Raw genomic sequence first — 22,946 nt, 5'->3', positions numbered from 1 at the left:
CGTGATTTTAGAGCAATATTGTTCTTCACTTCTCCTAAATGCTCCTACAGGTCTGTGTGACCTGTGCCTTAAAACAGGCTCTGCCTCTCTCCTTGGACGGCTGCCCCAGACGAGCACACGGCCTCTGAAGAGTTGATTAATTTGGCGGGTTGGGTTAAGGTGAGCTGGTGGGCTATGTAGGACAGCATTCTTCATCTTCACCCACTTCTGCAGCAGGTGCCTGCCCCAGTTCTCAGACCACAACCTGCCGTACAATTAATGTTGCCATCTCCGTCAGCAGGGGTAAACTCTCACCACATGTGACCTGCTGAACTTTGACATGATGCAGATCCCTTTATTGCAGAACATGCCTGTGCATTGTTAAGACATATTATGAAAGGTTTATTTAACATTTGGATTTAAGTTTCTGTCAGCTTCAACAATTATTTAGACTACTTAAATATAAAAAACGTTATTGATTTTAAGTATTATGATTTGTTAAGGGTTTGCGCTACACATCACGTGCCTCTGCCCTGATAAAGGATGCAAAAGAAAAATACAAGACAAAAGAGTTCAGGATATTCAGTTCACTGATTGGAAGGAAGTGGCTGTGTGGAGTTAGGTTTCCCTCTGCTGGAAAAAACTACAAAGCTCAATAAGTAAGGACAATAGTGTAGGGAAACCCGGTTTATTTTTCCCTTATATGGCGCTAGAGTTGATAGAAAAATGCTTTTGTGCCTTAAGCCAGTGTTGAGTACGTGGGTTACAGCCAAAACTTGCCAAGTCCTCTGCCGATGCCTAGCAGCTTTTGGAGGAGGCTGTGTGATGGTGTGGGGAGGCATAATCTTCACAGGTACAATAAAGCTCAATATTATTCAAGGAAATCTCAATGCAGAAAGATGTCAGGAGAGGATCTTGCAGCCAGTGGCAACCCTATTTATACATGACAGAGTGACTCAGACAACCACGTCAGCTGATTTAGGACAGGTTGTGGAATGGAATCCTGTCCCACAGCAGTGTGTGACCAAACTAGTGATCTGCATGCTGTGAAAGTGGCTAACTGATTTGGCGAGATTTTCATGGCAAAGTGTTTCGAAACCTATAAAGTAACCTCTGCTGACTTATAGGTCACAATTTCAAGAGAAATAAACAGGCTTCCTAATAGTTTGCAATGTATTGCTATTGAATCAATAGTTAGTTAAGTAGGGAAAATTGCATATATTGTTTTTTTCTTTTTAATCTATTTGTGATATCTATAATATGCTTTTATAAACAACAGTTTTATTTAATTTGATCACTAACGTGGACCTTAGCACCTCACATTTGTTAAATTGTTGTCCTTCCTTGTGAATCCTGATCACTTCATTTCATAACCCCTGCTCTCACAGAATATTTGCAGCAGATAATACCACAGAATGTCAAGATAAATATTTTACGAAGAAATAAATAAAAAAGATTGATTTACGTAATGAAATAAAACAATAATAAGCTACTGCTGCAATACTGACTTTTTGCACCTCATAAATCCATAATTCCTCCCCCCTTCAAAATAAAATTACTTTTTCCTCAATAAAGTTATTTTACATAAAGAACGACCCATTTGAATGTACACTATAGTTGCAAGACTAAAAAAAAATTCTGCTGTCTCACATATAAAGTTGAAACCAGATATTTGCACTGAAAATGCTCAAATTTCATAGTTCCTGTTAAAAAGAAACAGTACTCATTTAACAGGGGCTGAAAGGTCATGCAGAAAAGGAGAAGCTGCTAGTCTAAGATAAACAGACACCTTCTGGGTTGGAACTGCACTCATGGAAAAACACTTGGAGGTGGCAGCATCATTGCATTTTTTATTATCTGAATGATGTATCTAGTGCTTTTTGCAAGATAGGTGGCCTCATGCGGGGATAAACAGCAAGAAGGTCAAAGTTAGGGAAATAATTGGTCTTCTGATAAATAAAAAAAAAGACACAAACCAAAAAAGTTGTTACATTGCATCTTATGGACAACAAAATCAATGTATATAAACATCTCTATTTGAAGGCATTTCTAAAAAAAAAGACCAAACATCTTTTACATCCACGATAGATAGATAGATAGATAGATAGATAGATAGATAGATAGATAGATAGATAGATAGATAGATAGATAGATAGATAGATAGATAGATAGATAGATAGATAGATAGATAGATAGATAGATAGATAGATAGATAGATAGATAGATAGATAGATAGATAGATAGATAGATAGATAGATAGATAGATAGATGGTCACCTGACGTAGGACAACGTCTATTATGTAACGATGTGTCGGTTGGCTTTGCTCTTTAACTTTTGTCAAGTGATAACAAAGAGGCACGATTCAAAATTTTCAAAATAAAACTCTCGCTCAACAGTGCAAGGGGTGTATTTTTTTTAGCTCAGAGTCCGCTTCCTCTGCGGTGCTCCGCCGGCTTGACGCACCGTGGTCCGTGCGTCTCTGCGTCGCCGGTGGAGGAGGCGTTGGCGCATCGCACCACTGCCGCTTCTGCTGCTTTCTGCTTCTGCTGCTGCTGCTTTCTCTCAAAACCGACCGTCCTGTACAGAGACGAGAACCGCCACCTGCCAGGCTGCTGTGAAAGAAACCGCCTCGCTTAAAACAGAACCAACCCGCTACGGCAAGGTGCGCGTTTTAATCCCCCGAAACAGAGAAGCCTCAAAATGATCAAGAACGGTCACCACCATCACCACCTCCACCAAGTGAGCGCAGCTGCGGGGAAAGACGCAGGGATGACCCTGGCCGCGGAGACGTGCAGTCCGGAGAAGAGGAGGCGAAAGATCCGTGTGTGGTGCGACGGCTGGTGAGTTGCTGATTGGATGTGTTGATTTGGTGTGATGAAGATCTCACCGCGCTGTCCCCAGCCTTTGGTTCTTGTTTGAATGAAGAAGTTGTCACATCGGGACAGGCCTGCTCCAGGCAGGCTGCAGGAAGCTGCTTAACACCTTATCAGCTCAGCGCAGGCAAAACTTTAAATACATTATTCTGCAGCAGATATCCTGGACCTGTTTTCATTGGGATAACCGCCTTATGTGTATGTGTATGGGTTATAATACAAACCAATTGACGTTTCACCTTCTTACGTACAGCTGGCCTTTCCTTCTTAGTTATAAGAATATATTTATTATTTCCTGCTGCTATTGCCCATAACTGAGTGTTTTGAACGGATCATAAAGTGCTTATAAAGTCAAAATAACATCATTAGATTTGTGCAAAATGAATAAATCTGCTTTACAATATGCAGGAGTTCTCTTGTAAAAGTACAAACTTGTATTTTCTTAGGTGTTTATTATTATTTCATTGAGTTCATCTACTAAGAGTTTTTATTGAGCATTTTAGAAATAAAACATCACATCTTCATGATGATTCCTTATATATCTTTTGACATTATACAAGCAGATTGCAGTTGCAATGTATTTAGTTCTTGCTTAACGCAACACTTCTAAAATTAATGTAGTATATAGTTTCGCTGTAATTTTCCAAATTGCGGCAAAGACCTAGGCACTAAGCAAAAATACATGTTTGACCGACTTTAGTTTCCACTTTTGTTTAAATTTTCAGAGTTAACCCAATTAAGATAAAAGTGCAACAAAAATGTTTATACATTAAACAAACATTCTTACAAATATCTATAAAGCAAAAAGAAATCAGTGTCTGACTTTATATTGACTTTAAAACATAAAATAAAATTCAATGTTGAAGAATACTGAATCCCGCCATAAACTAGCATGTAAATAAAATCCCCTGATTGACTCATTTGCAAATGAACCAAACGTTTTAAAACCCAATTCCTGATGGACACATCCTGCAGCGACTGAGCAGATGTTTTGAATATCGGCGCATGAAGACCAGGATTACGGTGGCTTTCTCTCGCAGAATTCCTGCTGTTCCTCTCTGGCTGCATATCTACGCTTTGGCGGCATGTCGCGGAATATTTGGGATGCCGGAATATTAACCGGTGGGGTGAGCATGCAAAGAAAGCCAATGTCAACAGAGCTCATGTCATTAACCCCCCCAGTGCACACCTGCAAAGGCCCCCCAGCAGATTGACTCCTTCCTCCCTCGCTCTTGCTAGTCGCTCATCCCTTCATTGGCGGTTTTAAAGGACATTTCCTAGGAAGTCGTAGTTTTTATTTGTCTCACTCACAATACGTGGCACATTCTGTTCCTATTAGTCAACCTGGTTAAAGGTCTGCTGTCAGAGAAGCATCATCAACCAAGAGTGCAAAGTCCAAATTCACAATCTGCTATGGTGCTGTGCACACACAGGACTGTAAAGACTCAACCAATAAACAGCGCTTTGCTTGTTGATTCAAAGCCTGTTATTTTTGATTATCGGAGATATTAGACTTTACTGAATAAAAACCTGCTGTTGTCGTTTGCTGTTTCCTTCACACGCCCAAACGGTCCCCCGCCGTGTGCACATATGTCTGCAAAGCCTTTGCCCTCGAGAAGCTTAGGTGCCACTTGGGTGTCTGTTAACAGGCTTCTCTAATTAAAATTTCATCATCCCCACAGTGATACGCTCATGATGCTTCCCTGCTAAAAAATACAGGGAGAGGAAGAGGGCCACTTGTTGGGCATGGTGCTGGAATAAACCCCGCACACAGAAAGGTCTTATGTAACTCAGGGCCTTTCATTCATTCACCTCCAAACACTGTTTATTACATTCTTCTTGGCCCTCTCAGTCACCTTAGAGCTCCTGAATCTCGTTCCAATGATTTGACATCACATGGCGCAGTGCTCGCTGTTACTCTTGGTAACAAGCTGATCTTCACCCAAAGTTATGATTTAAAAGCCCATTTCACTTTACAAAAAGCAAAGCTAAGTCTGTCTGCAGCAGGACTGGGAGTCAAAGCAGTCGGTGCAGCCATCATCAGTATGAAGCACCACAAGGCTCCCTTACTGTCTGTGCTGTGTTTGTAATCTAATAATAACAGTGTTGTTTTCCTGTCGACGTTTCTGAGCATGCTATTTATAGTGCTGTTCACTGTATATGAAAATAATTCAAGAGGACAGAGATGTGTGCAAATGTCCTGCTGTTTTTTTTATTATTATTATTATTATTTCCACTATCCAAATCCTCACCCAGAGACAAGAGACAAAATGAATATCAGTGTGATGTAGACTGAGAGCTTGAAAGAGCCTCTGAAGGGAGGCTAACACCCATCTGTTCTGTTTCTTTGTGAGATTACTGTGCTACACTTTCAGTCTCTTATCTGTCCTAATCTAATTAACTGGAGACACTATCACAGCTGAGGATAAACAAGCAGAATGGAAGGAAGACAGTTCATCATGCAGGTTTGGGTTTAGATACTTTTTGTAATCCAGCAAAGTGTGCACATTATTTACTTGAGTCAAAAAGTGAAAGTCGTGTATTAATTATAACTCCACAGTGATACATTTCAAACGTTTCTTTCTTTCATGGTTACGGTTTCCAGCTAAGGACAGTTCATCAGGAAACCGAACTGTCAGGAACCTGAACTGTTATTAGTAATGATTCTTAAATCCAGATGTTATGTTGGGATCATGTTACTGTCTACGCAATCATGAGGACCACTGCTGACAATGGCTGACAACCTCTGCACAAAATGTATCACCTGAAGAGTCTGTTTGTTCACAAGGCACTGTATCCAAGGTTTTACTGGAAAGTTGAGTGAGAGGTAAAAGTCAGCAAGAAAAAGGTGCCCAAGAAACACATATTGTTAAATTAGGAGAAACTCTGGTCATTTTTTTATTTCCTCCCAACATTTTAAATCCAGTCCTGCCATATAATTCAATCATGTCTAACTCTTTTCTTCCTGTGTTTTTCTACCTTAGCTATGACATGGTGCATTATGGCCACTCAAACCAGCTGCGACAGGCCAAAGCGATGGGAGATTACCTCATCGTTGGAGTGCACACAGACAGTTAAGTCTTAAACTAATGCAAGAGATACTTGATTTAGCATAAAACTACATTGCTGTACTGCTAAAGCATGAAGCCCTCAATTGTTGTGGCTGCTCAAGCGTGTTGGTCCAGAATAGAACAAACAGTTCCTCTGACTGAACCACATTCTGTCACCAAAATGACACAAAGTGAGTGATAAATCCAGAGTACAATTTGGTGTTGTTTCCCTGAAAGCCATTAAAATAATTCAGGATTTTTGAATTGTGGTTCATCTGACTTTTAGACACATCAGTGTTATCTCTTAAATGAGGCATATTTAACTCAATGGCCATTAAATAAGCAGAATAGTTACCCAAAGTTTTCATTAATGCCCATCATGGTATTTGCTAAATTTGTCTCCCTTTGACAGTTTCTTAACCTTTGTTTTAAGATTTCATCCTCTGGGTCATGGCCTTTGCTAGAACAAGGGGCAGTAAGTAGGCAAATATTCTTGATGAGCTGTAAAGGTCCCATCATTCACCTCCAATTGTTTAAACACCGGAAGAGAAGGATGTGTGACCCAGATTGCTGTTTATCTGGAAAAGTAGAAACTTACTCCACTTTTTTCACCTTTTTTGGTACAAAATTCTGGTAGTGACCATGCATCAGTTTGTACCCACCTTGGGAATGTTTTGTATGTATTTTGACAATGTAATAATTTTTCTCAACACTCTATGTGGCTTTATGAATCCAATAAATAATAACTATCAGCAAGAGTTACCTTGGTTTGATCAAGGCTAAATAAATCTGCCATATTTATTAGTCGTCTGGACAATAGGGGATCAGAGTTGCAATCAATACAAACAGAGTATGAAAGAAAATATTATCATTCATCAATCATTAATTATACATGAGTTCATGAAATTGGATCAGATGAGAATCAAATTGCAAAAAGAGGGAAGCATACCGGTGCAAATGAGTGAAGGAGCCCAGAGCCCACAGAAGTACGTCAAGAAATGAAATAGCTGACCAACATCAGCTTGAATAGCAACAGACTTGTGGGTTGCAACAAAGAAAATATTGGCAAAAAGGTCTAACATTCAGCACAATGTTTGTATCTAAAATGTTATATATAGCACTATTCTAAGTTTGACGATCATTATGGCACATTTTGTAGCAGCAGTAAGAATAATTGTTGCTTTTCAGTTTTCAATAAAACATTCAGATTACGTTGCACAATTAAACTCTTTGTGGAAATACCATGCATTAAATTGCATTGTTATTTTTACTTATCACATAATCTCTTAGCAGCCTACTGTTATACTGTTATAGTTAATGTATTAGAATATGTGTTCCATTAAGACTCATTTGTGAGATTAAAAGGACATTTTGAAATAACCTTTAGGCGGGTACTTTTTATTAAACCATGTTTCTATATACTGTAATTTTTTCTTGGTCTGGTGTAATATGCTAGCCTAAATGAGTTCTATTTTTTAATAACAGTAAGCAGGAAATCATAATTAACACAAATAAATAATTGAAAACATCTATATAATGTGTTTAATTTGGTAAATTGAGTTACTGAAATAAATATTTCGGTAATATTCTATTTTGCTGTAATCAGCTTCTTAAAACCGAGGCTTCTGTTTCCATGTTCACTTAACCCAGACGTATTAGCTCGTGTTTTTCTTAATTTTCTTGCTTTATTATCTGAAGGTGAGATTTCAAAGCACAAGGGTCCGCCAGTCTTCACTCAGGAAGAAAGGTACAAGATGGTACGGGCCATAAAGTGGGTGGACGAGGTGGTGGAAGGAGCCCCTTACGTCACGACCCTCGGGACGCTTGATAAGTACAGCTGCGACTTCTGTGTTCATGGAGGTACTAAACACTCTCTGTTCAGCTATGTGGGGCAGTGCTATCGTCCTGACTGTGTCATTTTGTTCCAGATGATATAACACTAACTGTGGATGGAAAAGATACATATGAGGAGGTAAAGAAGTCAGGACGCTATAGGTGAGTTTCTTTTCCTGTCAGAAGAAAGTCAAGGTGGGCTTCTCTGTGTGTTTCATTAACTTGCATGTTACACTGGATTGTTGCAGAGAGTGTAAGCGGACGCAGGGAGTTTCCACGACAGACCTTGTTGGCCGGATGCTTCTGATGACCAAAGCACACCACAGCAACATTGTGGGTGTTTACTAAATTCTTTTTTAAGGCCCTAACATGAGCAATTTTGCCAACTTTTCTGTTTAATTTTTATGTTCAGGACAGCTCAGACTACCAGCAGCACACAGACAACTTTGGAAAGGTAACTTTTTGCTGTTCTCACCATCTTCCTCGGCTGTTTTGTCATACAAGCAGAAAGTAGTTGGCATTTGCACCAGATGTTAGCTGATGTTAAATATAGGGCTTTGTTTTAGACCCGCTTACTAATCATTTAGTAGGCCTTGCCAGCAAATTGTGAATGGCACTTCTGTTCCTGAAAGAGTAGAGTAACTAAGAGCCACAAAGCTTTTAGTCACAGGCAGTCAAGGGTCTCTTGGCTGGAAGAACAATGCTGGTCATTTGGCAAGTAATGAATAAATCCATTCTAAATTTGTTGCCCAGTTTTGCACTAGGCTTTTACCTATAATTTTACCGGTTGCTTTTACTGCTCTCCCCACTAGGGGGCAGTGATGCTGCATAGAGATTACCTCTCTGGAAAACTTCTGTATTTCAGAAGTTTGTCTGATTTAAATCTGTTCCATGCTTTGCTTTTTTTTATGTTAATATGTTCAGAAGGGCCACAGTCCCTGGACAGGAGTATCTCAGTTCCTGCAGACTTCTCAGAAGATAATTCAGTTTGCTTCAGGCCAGGAGCCTCAGCCCGGAGACACCATCATCTACGTTGCAGGAGCCTTTGACCTCTTTCGTATCTTTTTATATATTACAATCGATACCGCATATGTCTTTTCATGCTGACTCTTATAAGTCTCTAAAACACATACAATATTTGTAAAATTACACCTCTGACAATATAGTCTGAAATAACAGCACTGAATTAAAACCAAATAAAAAAAAAACACAAAAAAAAAAACAAAACAAAACTGCAACAGAAAAACCTTCTTATAACTAACTTAAAAAGGGAAATAGAACATAAACACAATCAAATTGATAAAAGACAATTCAAGTCCAACAACAACAAAAAAACCCCACAAATAAATACTGGACATAACTTGTAAAACAAGCCATGTCAGAATAAATAAATATTCTGCTATATTTGATTATGTTTTTGCTACATTTTTGTTTTGTAGTCAGTTAATATTTAAACAATGCATGACCACAGTTCTGAACGTTGTCACTAAAACATTAGTTATTTTTATGGAAGCCAACGATATCCTTGATGATACCCCTGCTAGACATTGGTCATGTGGACTTCCTGGAAGCGGTCCATAAGCTTGCCGAAAAGCCATACATCATAGTGGGGCTGCACTTTGATCAGGTGAGACTTTTTAAACTAACTTTTTGTTTTAATCTAAATGAAAATCTGGATCGGTTGTAGTCTACTCAAAGACGCGCTAGCATGTCTGACACATTTTCTTGTGTTTCAGGAGGTGAATCGTTATAAAGGAAAAAACTACCCCATCATGAATGTCCATGAGAGAACGCTCAGTGTGCTGGCTTGCAGAGTAGGTTCTTCTCCTTTGTAATTCAGTAATTTCCTCTGCGTTAAATATATTCATGTATTTGTTGATTTTATGTGGTTTTACAGTATGTTTCGGAAGTGGTGATTGGTGCACCCTTTGCCGTCACAAAAGATCTGCTGGATCATTTTAAGGCAAGTGCAAAAAAAGTCACCAAATTTTTACTGTTCGGTCATTTATTCTATAATTGTTGTGTCTTTGTGTGTTCAGGTGGATCTTGTTTGCCATGGTAAGACAGAAATCTACCCAGACAAGGATGGATCTGACCCTTACGCTGTAAGAATCAGTCACCTCTCACATTTCACCAGTCTGCAGTGATGATTTATGATATTTTTTATGATCATTGTTGCTTATTTTCCAGGAACCAAAAAGAAGAGGCTTGCTACGAACTGTAGACAGTGGGAACACTCTTACTTCAGATGCAATTGTGCAAAGGATAATAAAAAACAGGTGACAACAACTTTATCAGAGAGAAACCATCTAAGAGGGTTTCTCTCTGATGTCCTTTTTTTAACATTTCATGTATATGTAAGTGTTTATGCAAGTTTGCTTTCCAATATTCTAATTTTAGGATTTCAAATCTAATTTACATTAGTAAGCCCAATCCATTAATAAAAAGGTCTTGCACAAAATTTTGTCATTTTGTTACTATTTGTTGTTTCATTAATTATCATTGCTAATTACAGATCGTTATGAGGCTAAACTGTCATATTTAGATAATATAAATCTCCGAGAACAAATTGCACATCATACTTTTGAGCAAAATTCCATCAAAGGGGCATACTGATTTATTCCCTCTTCTTTATTTGGTGGCTTGTGTTTCCTTTTGTTTAATTAGGCTTCTATTTGAGGCAAGGAACAAGAAGAAAGAAGCCAAAGAGATTGCTGTGATCCAGGCTATGAAGCGACAAGAAGAGGAAAAAACTAAAGGAAGATCCCAAGCTCTGCTGTAGACATGCACCACCATTTGTGGTTTTGACCTAACATTAGCAAACTACATAAATATAAACTTCTGTATAGCAGAGTCAACTCTTCATAAGTGTTATAGCATCTGTGGATAATATCAGCAGTTTTACAGGTGAAAGGTAACAATCCTGCTGTGGGATCATTAGGTGTTTGTGAGCAGTAAGATCAATCACAAGCTGGAACAAAGAACATGTACTGTACCTGTATCTTCAAAAGTATAATACATACATTTGGATATTTTAAACTTTTGTAATTTTATTGCCTTTTAATGAGGACAAAAAAGAATTGAAGTTATTTTTGGCTTTTAGCACAAGAAAAGTGCAAGTTGGTGAAGTGGGACAAACATTTATTTATCTAACCAGAACTGGAAACCTTCCCTGGGCTGTTGCTGCTTTTTGCACAGCAATACTCCTAATCCTAACTAATCATCATCTGTGTATATTGTATCAAAATGCATAAGGATTTTTAAATTACAGCAGAAATCAGAGGACAAATACCCTTGTGTTGCTGTTCAGTTAATCCGTTTAAATATTTTGGACCTCATATGTTCCACTCTGCACTGACTGCTAAAAAATTAATGGGAAATGTTCTGTTTTAATAACAGAGGTGTTGTTTTTTTAATCACAAATGCACACTGTTGAGACCTGAAGGCCTTGCCTTTTGCTTGCATTTTTAAAAAAATATGACCACAGAAATTTGTGAAATGATGAACTGTCTGCTTTAACTTTGGTTTTCATTGCATGAGTGGAAATTAATGACATTGTGTTGTCTTGAAGACAAAGTAGAGTTCATACTTCTCCTAAAGGAGTCTAACACATGTGGGTATGAAATGGGGTCAAATAATATATTTTTTGTAGAAACATATTTTACTCCATTAGCTGCTGTAAACATAGTAGCGTAATGTTTTAAAAGCATAATGCATATTATTGTCAAACTAAAATGTAGATAGTGTTGCCTATTATATATATATATATATATATATATATATATATATATATATATATATATATATATATATATATATATATATATATATATATATATATGTTATTGATCACTCCCAAAGGACATACTGTATAATATAAAGTTGATTGGATTTACAGTATATTATTGCTAATAAAACAGAAATTCTGAAGGATGGTTTCACTCTTTTCCATTCTTATCAATATTATATTTGTAAGAACAAAATATTTTATATATATATATATATATATATATATATATATATATATATATATATACTATATACTATATATTTATAGTATATAGTTTATAGTATATATATAGTATAAATTGTGATGAAACTACTTTTCGAATTGGCTTGTCACTTCATTAATAATTTCATATAAATACTGGATCATCTCCACAGTAACTATTGAGATCGTCATTTGACATAAATAATGATCAATGAGTTGAACATCTTACACATGAACATAAAAATTCTGGGCAAAAATTGCTCATTTTATTTTTTATTGACTCACTTTTTCCGGTGTCACGGGCTTTTATTTTGACAGAATGCGGTACAAGTGTGGTCCTAATTAAGCAAATTAGCACCACTGAGTTACGCTTGCTTGATGCCAGGAGAAGCAGCAACAAAACAAAGCTGTTGAGACACGAAGAGCAACAACAGAGAGATGTTTCGTTGTTTAAAAATGCTTCCTCTGTCGCTGAAGGTACGCAGCAAAACCTTGTTAGATAAACTACTTCAGAAAGTTTTGTTTGAAATCAGGAAATTATTTTCGCTCTCATCACTGTTTCAGAATACGTATTTTTCAATTCAACTAAGCACTAATTAAGACCTATTTGTTAAAATAAGACCTAATTCCTATGTAGATGATTAACTTTAATTCTTTTTTTTTTTGGCAAAAAATAATTGCCTTATCTTGGTTATTTGAATTTCTCTGGAATTTTAATAGAGATATGTTGCTGTTTCCGTTAGATCTGCCTGGGTGTGTGCCTCCGACAGGATATCTCAGAGGAAAGTAAAAAAGCCCAAATAAAGAGCTCCACAATCGAGCAAGACCTAAGTGATCATGCCAGGGCTGAAAGGGATGTAATCAAAATTCTCATGCTTGGTGTGTATATGCTGCATCATTTAGCAGCTCTCAAATACTTTGGTTAATTGTTGCAAAACGCTGTTTGTGTCCCAGGAGTTGCAGAGAGCGGAAAGAGCACAATAATCAGACAGATGAAGATAATACACAGCCGTGGCTTCTCCAGCCAAGAACTTCTTAGTTTCAAGGTACCAAACATTTACACTTTTGTCACACATTTTTAAATACCGGATACTTGTTTTTTTTTTTTGTTTGTTTGTTTTTTTTTGTTTTTTGTTTGTTTTTTTTTGTTTGTTTTTTTCATTCTTGAATAAAGATGAATGAAATTGACAAATGTTTTCAAAGCCTGCAGTGTTGGATAACCTTCTAACATCTATGAAGATTGTTCTGCAAGGAATGGGCAAGTTACGGATAAACCTCGCAAATAATAAGAACAAGGTGAGCCGCAGACACCTGGGTTACTCCTGTTATGTTTAGCTTTCACCGCACTTGCTTTTTATTACACAAGAGGGCCCTCTCTGCCTATGTGAAGCATGGCGTTCTCGTCTCATGAGCGATACTTGTATAATATTTCATTTTACGATGAGATCAGAAGCATTTGCATCCACAGTGAGAGTGCGTTGCAACACTTGGTTGTGCTCTAGCTTTCAGTGAGACTTCCAAGTGTTAAAGTCTGTATTAAACAGAAATCATTAAGATTAGTTAAGATTTCACGTTTTGCTGGGTGATTTATTTATTTATTTATTTATTTATTTATTTATTTATGTTTATCCAGATGATCTACATTTAAGTAAGTTAGAATATAATTCTTTAGGCAAATAAGTGAATATCTTATAGATTTGTTTTAAATGGCATCAAGCATTTATCTCTTAGTCTCGGTGATTATGCTTTACAGTATTTTTTCTTTCTTTTGCTTTAACACCTTTTTTCTTGATCTTATATAGTGTTCTTTCATTTGGGAAAGTTCATTTTGAGGTTTTCATTAGCTGTAAACTAAAAATCACTGTAATTATCTGATAAAACTACATCACAAATTAACCTCTCTGATAATTCTTGAGATTCGAATACACTATAAAATCTAATTGATCCCTTTTATGCTGTCTGCAGTGCATGTCTTGTAAAGATAATATTAAAGCATTATATTATTGACTCTGACTGTATAATGTTTCCATACTTAAACCAGATCCAGGCCCGCTCCATTCTGTCCTGCAGCCAGTGTTTGGGAGACGATCAGCAGCTGCTCCCTTTTGTGGCTATAGCCTTCTGTGCTCTTTGGGCTGACCAAGGGGTGAGGGCCGCTGCAGCCAGAGGATACGAGTACGATCTGAACGACTCTGCCCACTAGTAAGTACATCAACCTCAGGCGATTTATATTGCACAATCCTTTCCCAATTATGACTGACAGTGGAAATGTCAAGGGAAATTGCCCAGTAAGGAGTATGTAGTTACAGTTTGTCTATAGAGGGCAAATGGTAAAGAGAAAATAACTCGCAACAGGAAATGATTTGCGTGACATTTATAGAATAGAAAGCCTAATTAGAACCACATAAAAAAGAGCTGTTTGCAGATGTCCAGGAGGAGGGGAATAAGTGGAGTACAAGAAACATACATGATGAGAGAGACTATTTTTGTGTTTAATGAGAAGGCGAATAGAATAGCACCATATGTGTGGGGTTGTGTGTAGCTTCAGGTAAAGTGAAGTGTTTATGACTTGGCTGTAAAGTTTGCATTACTCTGAAAAGTGATAATACCCAAATAATTTATGTGAAATGTCAGAACAAGTTATTGCATTATTATGAACTAAAAGGAAAGATAATGGATATCTGAAAAATGTGGAGGAATTAATATTACTTATTTGAAGAATGTCTCAAGAAAGCTACAACTAGCTTTTTTTATCCCTTCTGTAGAAAATCACACCCACAGAGTGATGTTGACATCTCCATGTTTTATCATGGAGATGGTTCTGGGTTTGTATGTATAGATATGTTGATTTTTAGTCTCATCTGACATTAGCTTCTCGTTTTATGTCTTTTGACCAATTGGGACTTCAACATCTACTTGCCACATTTTCATAAAAGCCTGTTTAATAAATGCACAATTAGAAGTTTTCCTGTCAACACTTCCTCTCACTTGAGCTATGGACTTCTTAAGTTGAGAGACAAGTTGGCTTTAATCAAGTGCATGCCACACCTTTCAGATTTGGTTTTCACTCTGCCACACATCAAGTTGGTCTTCCTCATAAAAGTCTGGTGAAAAATGTTGGAGTTTGCTCTTCATACTATATGGCAAAATGTGAAAAAGTGCTATGAATACTTGTGCAAAATACTATGTTGTTTTTTTTCCCCACATTTGTTCCAAAACGCTTTTGTCTGAACAGCACTTGTTTATCTCTGCTCCATCGTTGGATCATGCAATAATGCTCTTTCAAGAGTTGTTAAAAAGCAGTGGCCGTCAAAATTTCATCAACTCCTACCTCTCTGCTGTGTGCTCTGTGTTCAGTATTTTTGATGAGTGCTTTTGTGCTGCATCATTATGTAAAGAATAGAATATGTTTGCAGAAAAACAATCCGAAATGTGCACTTGTGCACACGTTTGTTAATAAGCTGGATACCCGAGTGGCTATATGATTAAATATTGGATTGTGATTATTTCTTTAAGTAAAAGAAGTAATTTGTCTTTTTAAATAAATGTGGACTCAGTGGACAGAATGAACTTCTTATCTTTGAGGCAACAGGGAGGCGATCAGTCAAGATAAAATCTACTCCGGGTGGTCAGACGGAGAAAGGAGGGAGGTGTGACAGCTTCATTACTGGAACTCGATAAAGTCGGTTGCTGGGGGATTATATGAGACTCGCCTGTCTCTCTTTCAGTGATCTCACCTTGCTAGACTCTCCATTGATTTCTCCCTCCAGAAATGTTGGATTAGACTGTGTCGTGACACACTTGACTTCCCCAGGCACCCAAATGTGTAAAATGACTTCTGTGATGGTAGCGTGGGCATGAAGTGAACGGTTAATGTTAAAGGAAAATATGTAGTTACAGTAAATTATCTGTGGTTGTAAGGTGTGTTTACGAGAAGTGTTCTAATTAAGCCCTACTATAAATGCAAGCCTCCATGCCGTTTGGGATGTTTTAAATTGCAATCAGTTTGGAACAGGTTTAGCTTTTTCTCTGAGTCTTTGTAAAAATCTGTTAAATTTATTTTATATAGTGCAGTGTCAGAGCAAATGTCATCTTCACAGCACTTCATAGAAAAAAAAAAAGAAGTCAAAAGCATTCCCAGTTACATAGAAGCCAGTTCTAAAAAAATAGACCACAACAAATTCAGAGAACAAATTTCACAGCTGGCCTCAAATATATGCATTTGAACTTTTTCTGATGCATTTAAACAGGACACAAAACTGCTCAGGATTTTTCAAATATTTCACAGGATCTTGCAAAACCTTCTCAGAATTAAAATTTTTGCAGAATTTTGATAGACAGGATAGCTTTTACAAATGTATTTGAGCATTTCCAGTAAAACCTTTTTTTCATCTTGTCAATTGATTACTGTATGATATGAAGTCATATCAAGTGATTAATGGCATGACTCACATAAGACACCTGGAGGCAGAGTTTCATTGAAAGATTTCAATTTTCACTTATGCTTCCATAAGATGAAATTTCAGTTTCTAATCCATTTTCTTTTGATGCTTAAATACATCAAAGGCAATTCTCAAAATTCAGTTCTACAGCACATTACAGGGCTTTCCCTATTTACTTGTGTTGGGTATGAAAAGAACTAATTGTCTTGTGGTTAAGTGTGAAAGTACCATCATGACTCATAGGGAGATGATTTATTTTTTCTTCCCAAGTGAGTATAGGAAGTGTTTCTGCTGCTTTTGGTGACTATACTGTAGCTTGGAGGACATTGTTACAGATTGAAATTACTATTGTTATAAAGGTCCGGACAAAATATTGGCCGGCGTTAATGTTCCATCTTGTATTTAAAAACTAAAGCTTCCTTTGTTTTTTCTTTCATGTGCGTTTAAAAATATTTCTAAAAGTATATTTGTGAACTAATAAAGAATACTAGAACCAGTGGAAAAAGAACAAGAAAACAGTCTACAGCTAGTCTAGTCAATTATGTATTTATTGTCAGATATCTTCTTTTTTTTTTCCTGGTCGTCTGCAGCTTCTTTGAAAACATAAGTCGAATCATCTCGCCAAACTACATTCCCACGGAGATGGATGTCCTGAGAGTCAGAGTGAGGACCTGTGGAATCATTGAGACACAGTTTCAAGTAGATGAAACAATCTTTAGGTAAGACTTTGAAATAAATATTATATATAAAAAAGCTGTAGCCTGAAGGTGAAAGGATTTTTAAATCGGTCTTCTAAATTTACATTGTGAGTTAAGCAATCATGAGTCTAAAATGGAGGCTTAATAATCTTGAATAAGAGAATTTGGAAACTATAAGTTGCATTATTAATCAAACAAGTAGTCAGTAAATGCAGTGGTGGAAGTGCAGGAGGGAGGTTTGTCAAACCTAAAAGCGCATTAAATATTAAGTAAGCATTTTGAGCAAGAGTCATTTAACATTTTTACAAGAGGAGATGGCAACAAAGTGTTAACTGTAACACTATTTTACAATATAAAAATGGTACACCAAACAAAACTGTCTAAATCACAGAATAAGCACATGTTGATATTCTTTTCATCTTAAAGATAAATACTAAGCAGATGTTCAAAAGCGTCTGCTAAGAAGACATACCTGACCAAGTGATTCGACTTAATGTCCTAAAGACTCAGTTAAACAGACAACTTGATTTATACTCACAATAGTGAAAATAATAAATAAGAAATAACCTTCCAGTTGTCTCTTATTGAGTTATTTAACCTCTGAAGACTCAGACACTCCTTCAAGGCATTTCAGCAGATAATAGAAGAAGCTTTCAGTGGCAAACTGAATGAAGGAAACTTCCTGGGGGTGAATTGGACATTAAATATTGATGGCCTTAAACTTTCTAATTAGCCACACAAAAAAATCAAACAAATATGAAGAAGTGCATCAGTAAACCACTGAAACTTTTCTTTTCAGATACCTTTTACAGTGCTATTTATTTACTTTCTTGGATAACATTTGTTTCTGTGGGCTGCAGGTTAGAATTGATGGGGTACTCGTGAGTGAGTATGAGTAAGAACTCTTACTAGAAACTTGATGAGGATAATTTAAACTCTCTTTTTCTAAAATATCTGGATCAAAACCTTCTGCAGTGAAAACGACTCAGTAACTCAAATGCCTGATTTCGACCTGGCTGTCATTTTGGTATGAAAATATTGTTACACATTCTGTACATTTTGTTGAATTATTTCAATTTGTCATAAAACGACAGGACCTCATGTTTTAAATTGGTAACTCAGGAAAGCTGCAGTGATTATTCTTTTCTCCACCACTTCAGCTACTGCTGTCAGTTCAGTTAACACTTATCCTCCTCCAGCTTGGTACAACTGACTCAGAAGATAAATGCCTTGTCGCTGGTGACATGCGGCAATCTTGCACCTGGAGACTCTTTGGTCCAAATTGAAACTCATTACCCATGTCACCCAGACCCTAAAGTTCACCTGGTGCCACTCTGTTGAAACAGATGTCTTCAGTATTTTGAATAGTTTTGACTTTTTAATTGCTTTAACACACTTTTCTTTTGCAGATTAGGTATATATGCTTTCATGATGTCTGGAAGGTTTCATGTAATTTTCTATCTTTTTTTTAAAAATGGATTTGGACGTTATTTCTTGTCGATTGGCAGATTGTATGACGTTGGTGGCCAACGCAGTGAAAGAAGAAAGTGGCTGAGCTGCTTTGATTCTATTCATGCCTTACTGTTTGTTGTGGCTCTCAGCAGCTATGATCAGATGTTTAAGGATCCATCAATGGTAAGTCATTAAAGTATTAGTCTATGTTAACATTTAATTTCATGGATTTTTTCAACCTTTTTATAGCTTTACCTGACTGCCCTTATTTTCTTTTATTAGAACGGATTTCAAGAAAGCCTTGAATTTTTTTCATCAATCTGCACAAACACAGTCTTCAAGAAAACTTCCCTGGTAAGTTTTGTCTTTGTGAAATCTGAAGAGGGTGACATAGGTTTATATTTAACCCTCTACATTCTGATGCATCTAAATAAAATCCAGAGTGAACAACTGTATCAGAAGTCGCTTGAAGGATAAATAGTTTTCTTCTTTTGCAATGTTGACACGTTCTTTGTGAATACCTCAGAATTTTAAGGAACATTAATGAAGGAGAATTATGAAGACCCAAGAACACATCCGACAAGGATAAAGTTAAAAGGTTTAACACCCAGTTACATTTAAAGTTATTGCCTTTTAAGTCTTTAATCGTGCACTGCACAATCTATTGTGTGAGACACAGCTGCTAACCTACCAAAACCACTTTCCACTAAAATCCCTGACTAAGCAAGTGGGATGCTAATCAAGAAGCAACCAAGGCTCTCGTCAACTCTGAAGCAGCTGCAGATATCACTTTAAGTGGGAGTTGAGATTACATTGATTAGTCACGTACGCCATAAATCTAGCTTTCATTACATGCAGTTTTTCACAAAGTATATGTAGGTCATATGTAGGCCATGCGCCCAGACGAGACCAAAAGGACAACTTTGATGAAACATGCAAAGTTTTATTTGTGGCAGAAAATGAACACCACAAAGCAGCCTGAACATGGCATCCACACTGCAAAAAAAATAAAAATAAATAAAAAAATGGTGTTGGCAGCATCATGGGGTTGCAGCGTACATAGAGCTTGATTAGAGTTGATGGGAAATGTTGAAGATGAAAGGCTTTTGCAGGTTACATAGGACTTGGTACTGGGATGGAGATTCAACTTCCAGCAAAATAACCCAGTAATAAGACCCTTTATTTTATTTATGTGTGTTGAGGCAGAGAACACTTGGTTTAGATCACAGCATAGTACTGGTAAAAGTGGCTCAGTCAAAGCCATGATCTAAACCCAATTAAGAATCTGTGAAAGTTTTTGATCAGACACACAATCAATCCAGTCTGATTTAGCTGGAGCTATCTTGTATGAAAACATCAGTCAGTAGATGTGCAGAGCTGCTACATAACCCAAAAAATCTGCAGAAGAAGAGATGCTAAGATTGATGGAAAAAGGTGGTTTTACAGAACAGCTTGCCAAGGGATTTTTATGCAAATCCATGCTACATTTTTCAGATTACTATTTGTAAAATATCTTAAAACAAAATATCTATTAATTTTACTTTGCAATAATTTTCTTTGTGTTGTCAAAATCTCCATAAAATAGATGAAGTGTAAAGGATTTGCATCCTTACATCCTTTTCTAACCTCTTGCTATTCTTTTATCATGCTGTTCTAAATATGACAGAAGGATAGATGCACTCATGGCCTTTTTAAGAAATCTTACACGTCATGTAAACGGCGCCCACAAAGCTTTGATTGCATCTGATGAGCATAATTGGCATACAAGCTCTAGTTTGCTGTCACCACATTTAACAGCTGCTGTGGTTGTTTTCTGCTGACATACTGACAATGTGTTGCTCTGGTTATGAATAGAAATCATTTGTTTCTGCAGTTCATCTTGAGATATATGGGGTAGAGTTTTGCCTTCCTAGCTTCTTTCTTTCTTCTAAATGCTATGTGGTCCTTTCTTTTGTCTCTAGTGTGGATCAAAAAAGTCAGATAAGGTCGCTGGAAATAAGAACTATGGTGAGACTGGAGATTACTTGATATTTTATCTGCTATTTGAACAGGAACATTAATTTGATTGGGTTTGGTGATCAAACAAGGCTTCTCTAAGATGGCTTCAAAAATTATGATTAACCACACACAGCAATTATTCTCCTCAGTTATCCAACTTATGCATGATGGCAAGACCTTATTAATTCACCGATAATGTAAACTCCAACACTTGGAGACCAAGTTTTTGTCCCTATTTTTAGTGTTGGAGCTGATTGTGTTTAGCAGTGCTGTTGACTTGTGAAGTTGCAAATGATTGAATCCTCTTTGGTGCTTGTCACTTTGCTTAATCGGCAATTTGTGCCTTTGTTGTTTTGGCCATTTTGCTCATGACTTGTGGTATGAAAAGAACGCCATTACAATGGAATGCTTAGTACTCTGCATCAATAAGCTCTGGGAATGTTTCATACATACTTTTACAACTGAAGTAAATTAATTTCTTATTATCTACTCATAACATCTTTAAATAAACTAGTAAGATGTTCCTTGACTCTGATTGGAAGGGTCATAATATTTTGGACCATGTTTATTTCTACAACATATTAAAAACAATAGGTAACCAAAGTACAATGAAGTTATCCTCAGTACTTTGAACAATTAAATATAAAACTCAATATAAAAATGTAACCTAACCAGAAAAAAAACAATGGTAAAATGAATTAGAAAATTTCTGAAGAAATTTAAACAGAATTTAAGTGTGCCAGTACATTGGAACCCTTGGTTCTGATGCTAAATATTAGCATCAATGCTAAAGTAAGCCACAATGTACTCAATAGCATGTTGAATAACAAGGACTTACTCTGTTCAGCATTTTAAAATTAGTGTATAAGCTAAAATGAGCCGAAATGCTAATGTTAACCTAAATGCTGCCAGTGGCATGTAGGGTATAACTAGCATGTTGACTTGCATTGACTTCTTCCGTTCAGTGTGCTAAACATGGCTAATAAATAAACAAAATAACTTTGGAAAGTGAAGAAAAGTCAGTTTCTTCTCTATTTGTGTTTTCCCATGAAGTTATGACTGAAAACATCCATTTATATGTTAGGGTCTTTCTACTGCTTTTTTTCTCTTATAGATTTTGTTTCTGAATAAAACTGACCTTTTCCGGGGGAAGATCCTGCACTCTGGGAGACACTTGAGATTTTACCTTTCAAGCTATGAAGGTAGAGTAGAGAGAACAACCCAGATCATTTATATTTTCTCTGAATGTTTTATTCCAAAGCCAATTTTAGCATCTCATCTGATTTTACTGTGTTTTGAATTTGTCATATTAGCTTCCATTTATTAAATGACACATTGAAAGCAGATTACAAGCAGAACACTATTTCTTCACAGTCCTGCTTTGGCCATGTTACTGAACAATGAAAGTGTGAGAGAGTTGAATAATCTAACATTTGAAAGTTGCTTATAAATTCAGCACTTTGGATTCTTGCAACATCATCTCTGCTGGCAAAGTAAACAGAAATCTTTGTGCATACAGAATGAAATGGATTGTTCATTTTATTTATGCGGTCTGGGTCATGGTGATGCATCATTCACGACTCATTGCCAGGGGTTCTGTGTGTCGGCATTATGTTTTGTGTATTTGTATTTTGATGAAAAAGGTGTCAGCCAATGTCTTGTTGCATCTATAGTTCAGAAAGTGAATGAGCTGTTTGAGATGAGACAAACTTATTTTGCCTGTCTAGGAGCAGACTGTGATGTGGACACTGCAGCTCACCATGTTGCTGCCGTGTTCTCAGCCTGTAACATGGCCTCAAGCAGACCTGTTTACCACCACTTCAGCACGGCCATTGACTCTGAAATCATGAAGCAGGCCTTCCACATGGTCATTGATCAGATCATCAAGGAGAACCTATCAGCTGTCCAGCTGTTGTAGGTCTCTTCTATATGCTGCGTTTAGTTGGCGATTACTGTGATTTTATATTTTTGTTTTAATCCTTTTAAAACAAAAGGCCATGTGACTTGATAAGACAATTTTAGATATGGTGCTGTTTTATTTCTAAATTATTTTAAATAAAGTATTTGTCTCAATCATTTCATATCTTTCTTTAATGTCCATGTATGTTTTCTCAAAAAATAGACAATTATTGAGTTACCAAAGTGTCTTGGCGTCGATTAATAAATATTAATTGAAGCCAATAAATGTTATAACTGTTCACACTGCAGTTTTCTGTTGGTCATCCAGTCATATTTTAAGTTTGCAAATTTACAGTAATTTCAGGTAGTATTTTTGTCTGTTTGTGTATTTTGGGGAGTTTTATCTCATAGAAAAGTCCAAAGCAGTGCATATTTGGGTTCACTTAGTTGGTTCACTTTACCAAAGACACTTGGGTCTGTAACAAAAAGAAAATTAAAGAATGAAAGCCAGTGTCCAAATATACATGAACACTAAAATGTCAAAACTGCAACTTAGTATTAATATTTTTTGCAAATGCAATCCAACCCAGAACAACCTATTGCCTTCCTAGAGCAATCTTGAAATAGTTTGTGTAATTTAATCACTGTTTGGCAGAAAATGAACACTGTACTTCACCCTGAACACAATATCTGCACAGTGAAACACTACAGCATGATGCTGCCCATAGAC

General features: G+C 36.7%; 2 protein-coding genes across 4 annotated transcripts; both read left to right on the top strand.

Annotated features, from left to right (window-relative positions):
- Positions 1-2,462: 2,462 nt before the first annotated feature.
- On the top strand, positions 2,463-11,503 carry LOC122821797 (ethanolamine-phosphate cytidylyltransferase-like). Its single transcript, XM_044100017.1, has 13 exons — positions 2,463-2,820; positions 5,838-5,926; positions 7,602-7,763; positions 7,832-7,898; positions 7,985-8,069; positions 8,149-8,190; positions 8,661-8,793; positions 9,281-9,363; positions 9,473-9,550; positions 9,634-9,699; positions 9,776-9,841; positions 9,927-10,015; positions 10,404-11,503. Exons 1-13 carry the CDS (start codon positions 2,681-2,683, stop codon positions 10,516-10,518), a joined length of 1,215 nt encoding a protein of 404 aa, XP_043955952.1. The 5' UTR covers positions 2,463-2,680; the 3' UTR covers positions 10,519-11,503.
- Positions 11,504-12,045: 542 nt separating this feature from the next.
- Positions 12,046-22,398, top strand: LOC122821796 (guanine nucleotide-binding protein G(o) subunit alpha-like). Of its 3 annotated transcripts, XR_006369065.1 has the most exons (11): positions 12,046-12,204; positions 12,471-12,606; positions 12,682-12,773; positions 12,931-13,023; positions 13,769-13,929; positions 16,760-16,888; positions 18,376-18,502; positions 18,602-18,673; positions 20,281-20,326; positions 21,432-21,519; positions 22,045-22,179. XR_006369065.1 is itself a non-coding variant. In XM_044100014.1 (10 exons), the coding sequence occupies exons 1-10, from the start codon at positions 12,166-12,168 to the stop codon at positions 22,233-22,235; spliced, it is 1,128 nt and encodes a 375-aa protein (XP_043955949.1). In that variant the 5' UTR covers positions 12,046-12,165; the 3' UTR covers positions 22,236-22,398. The 3 variants fall into 3 exon arrangements, 2 of the variants coding, with proteins under 2 accessions (XP_043955949.1, XP_043955950.1); XM_044100014.1 differs by lacking the exon at positions 20,281-20,326 and having other exon boundaries at positions 22,045-22,398; XM_044100015.1 differs by lacking the exons at positions 20,281-20,326; positions 21,432-21,519 and having other exon boundaries at positions 22,045-22,398.
- Positions 22,399-22,946: the final 548 nt, after the last annotated feature.

This window comes from Gambusia affinis, linkage group LG19 (genome assembly GCF_019740435.1).
Source record: "Gambusia affinis linkage group LG19, SWU_Gaff_1.0, whole genome shotgun sequence".
In the NCBI taxonomy this organism is placed as follows: Eukaryota; Metazoa; Chordata; class Actinopteri; order Cyprinodontiformes; family Poeciliidae; genus Gambusia; species Gambusia affinis.
The sequence above is the reverse complement of the archived record's forward strand: the minus strand, read 5'-3'. Positions and strand labels throughout refer to the sequence as shown.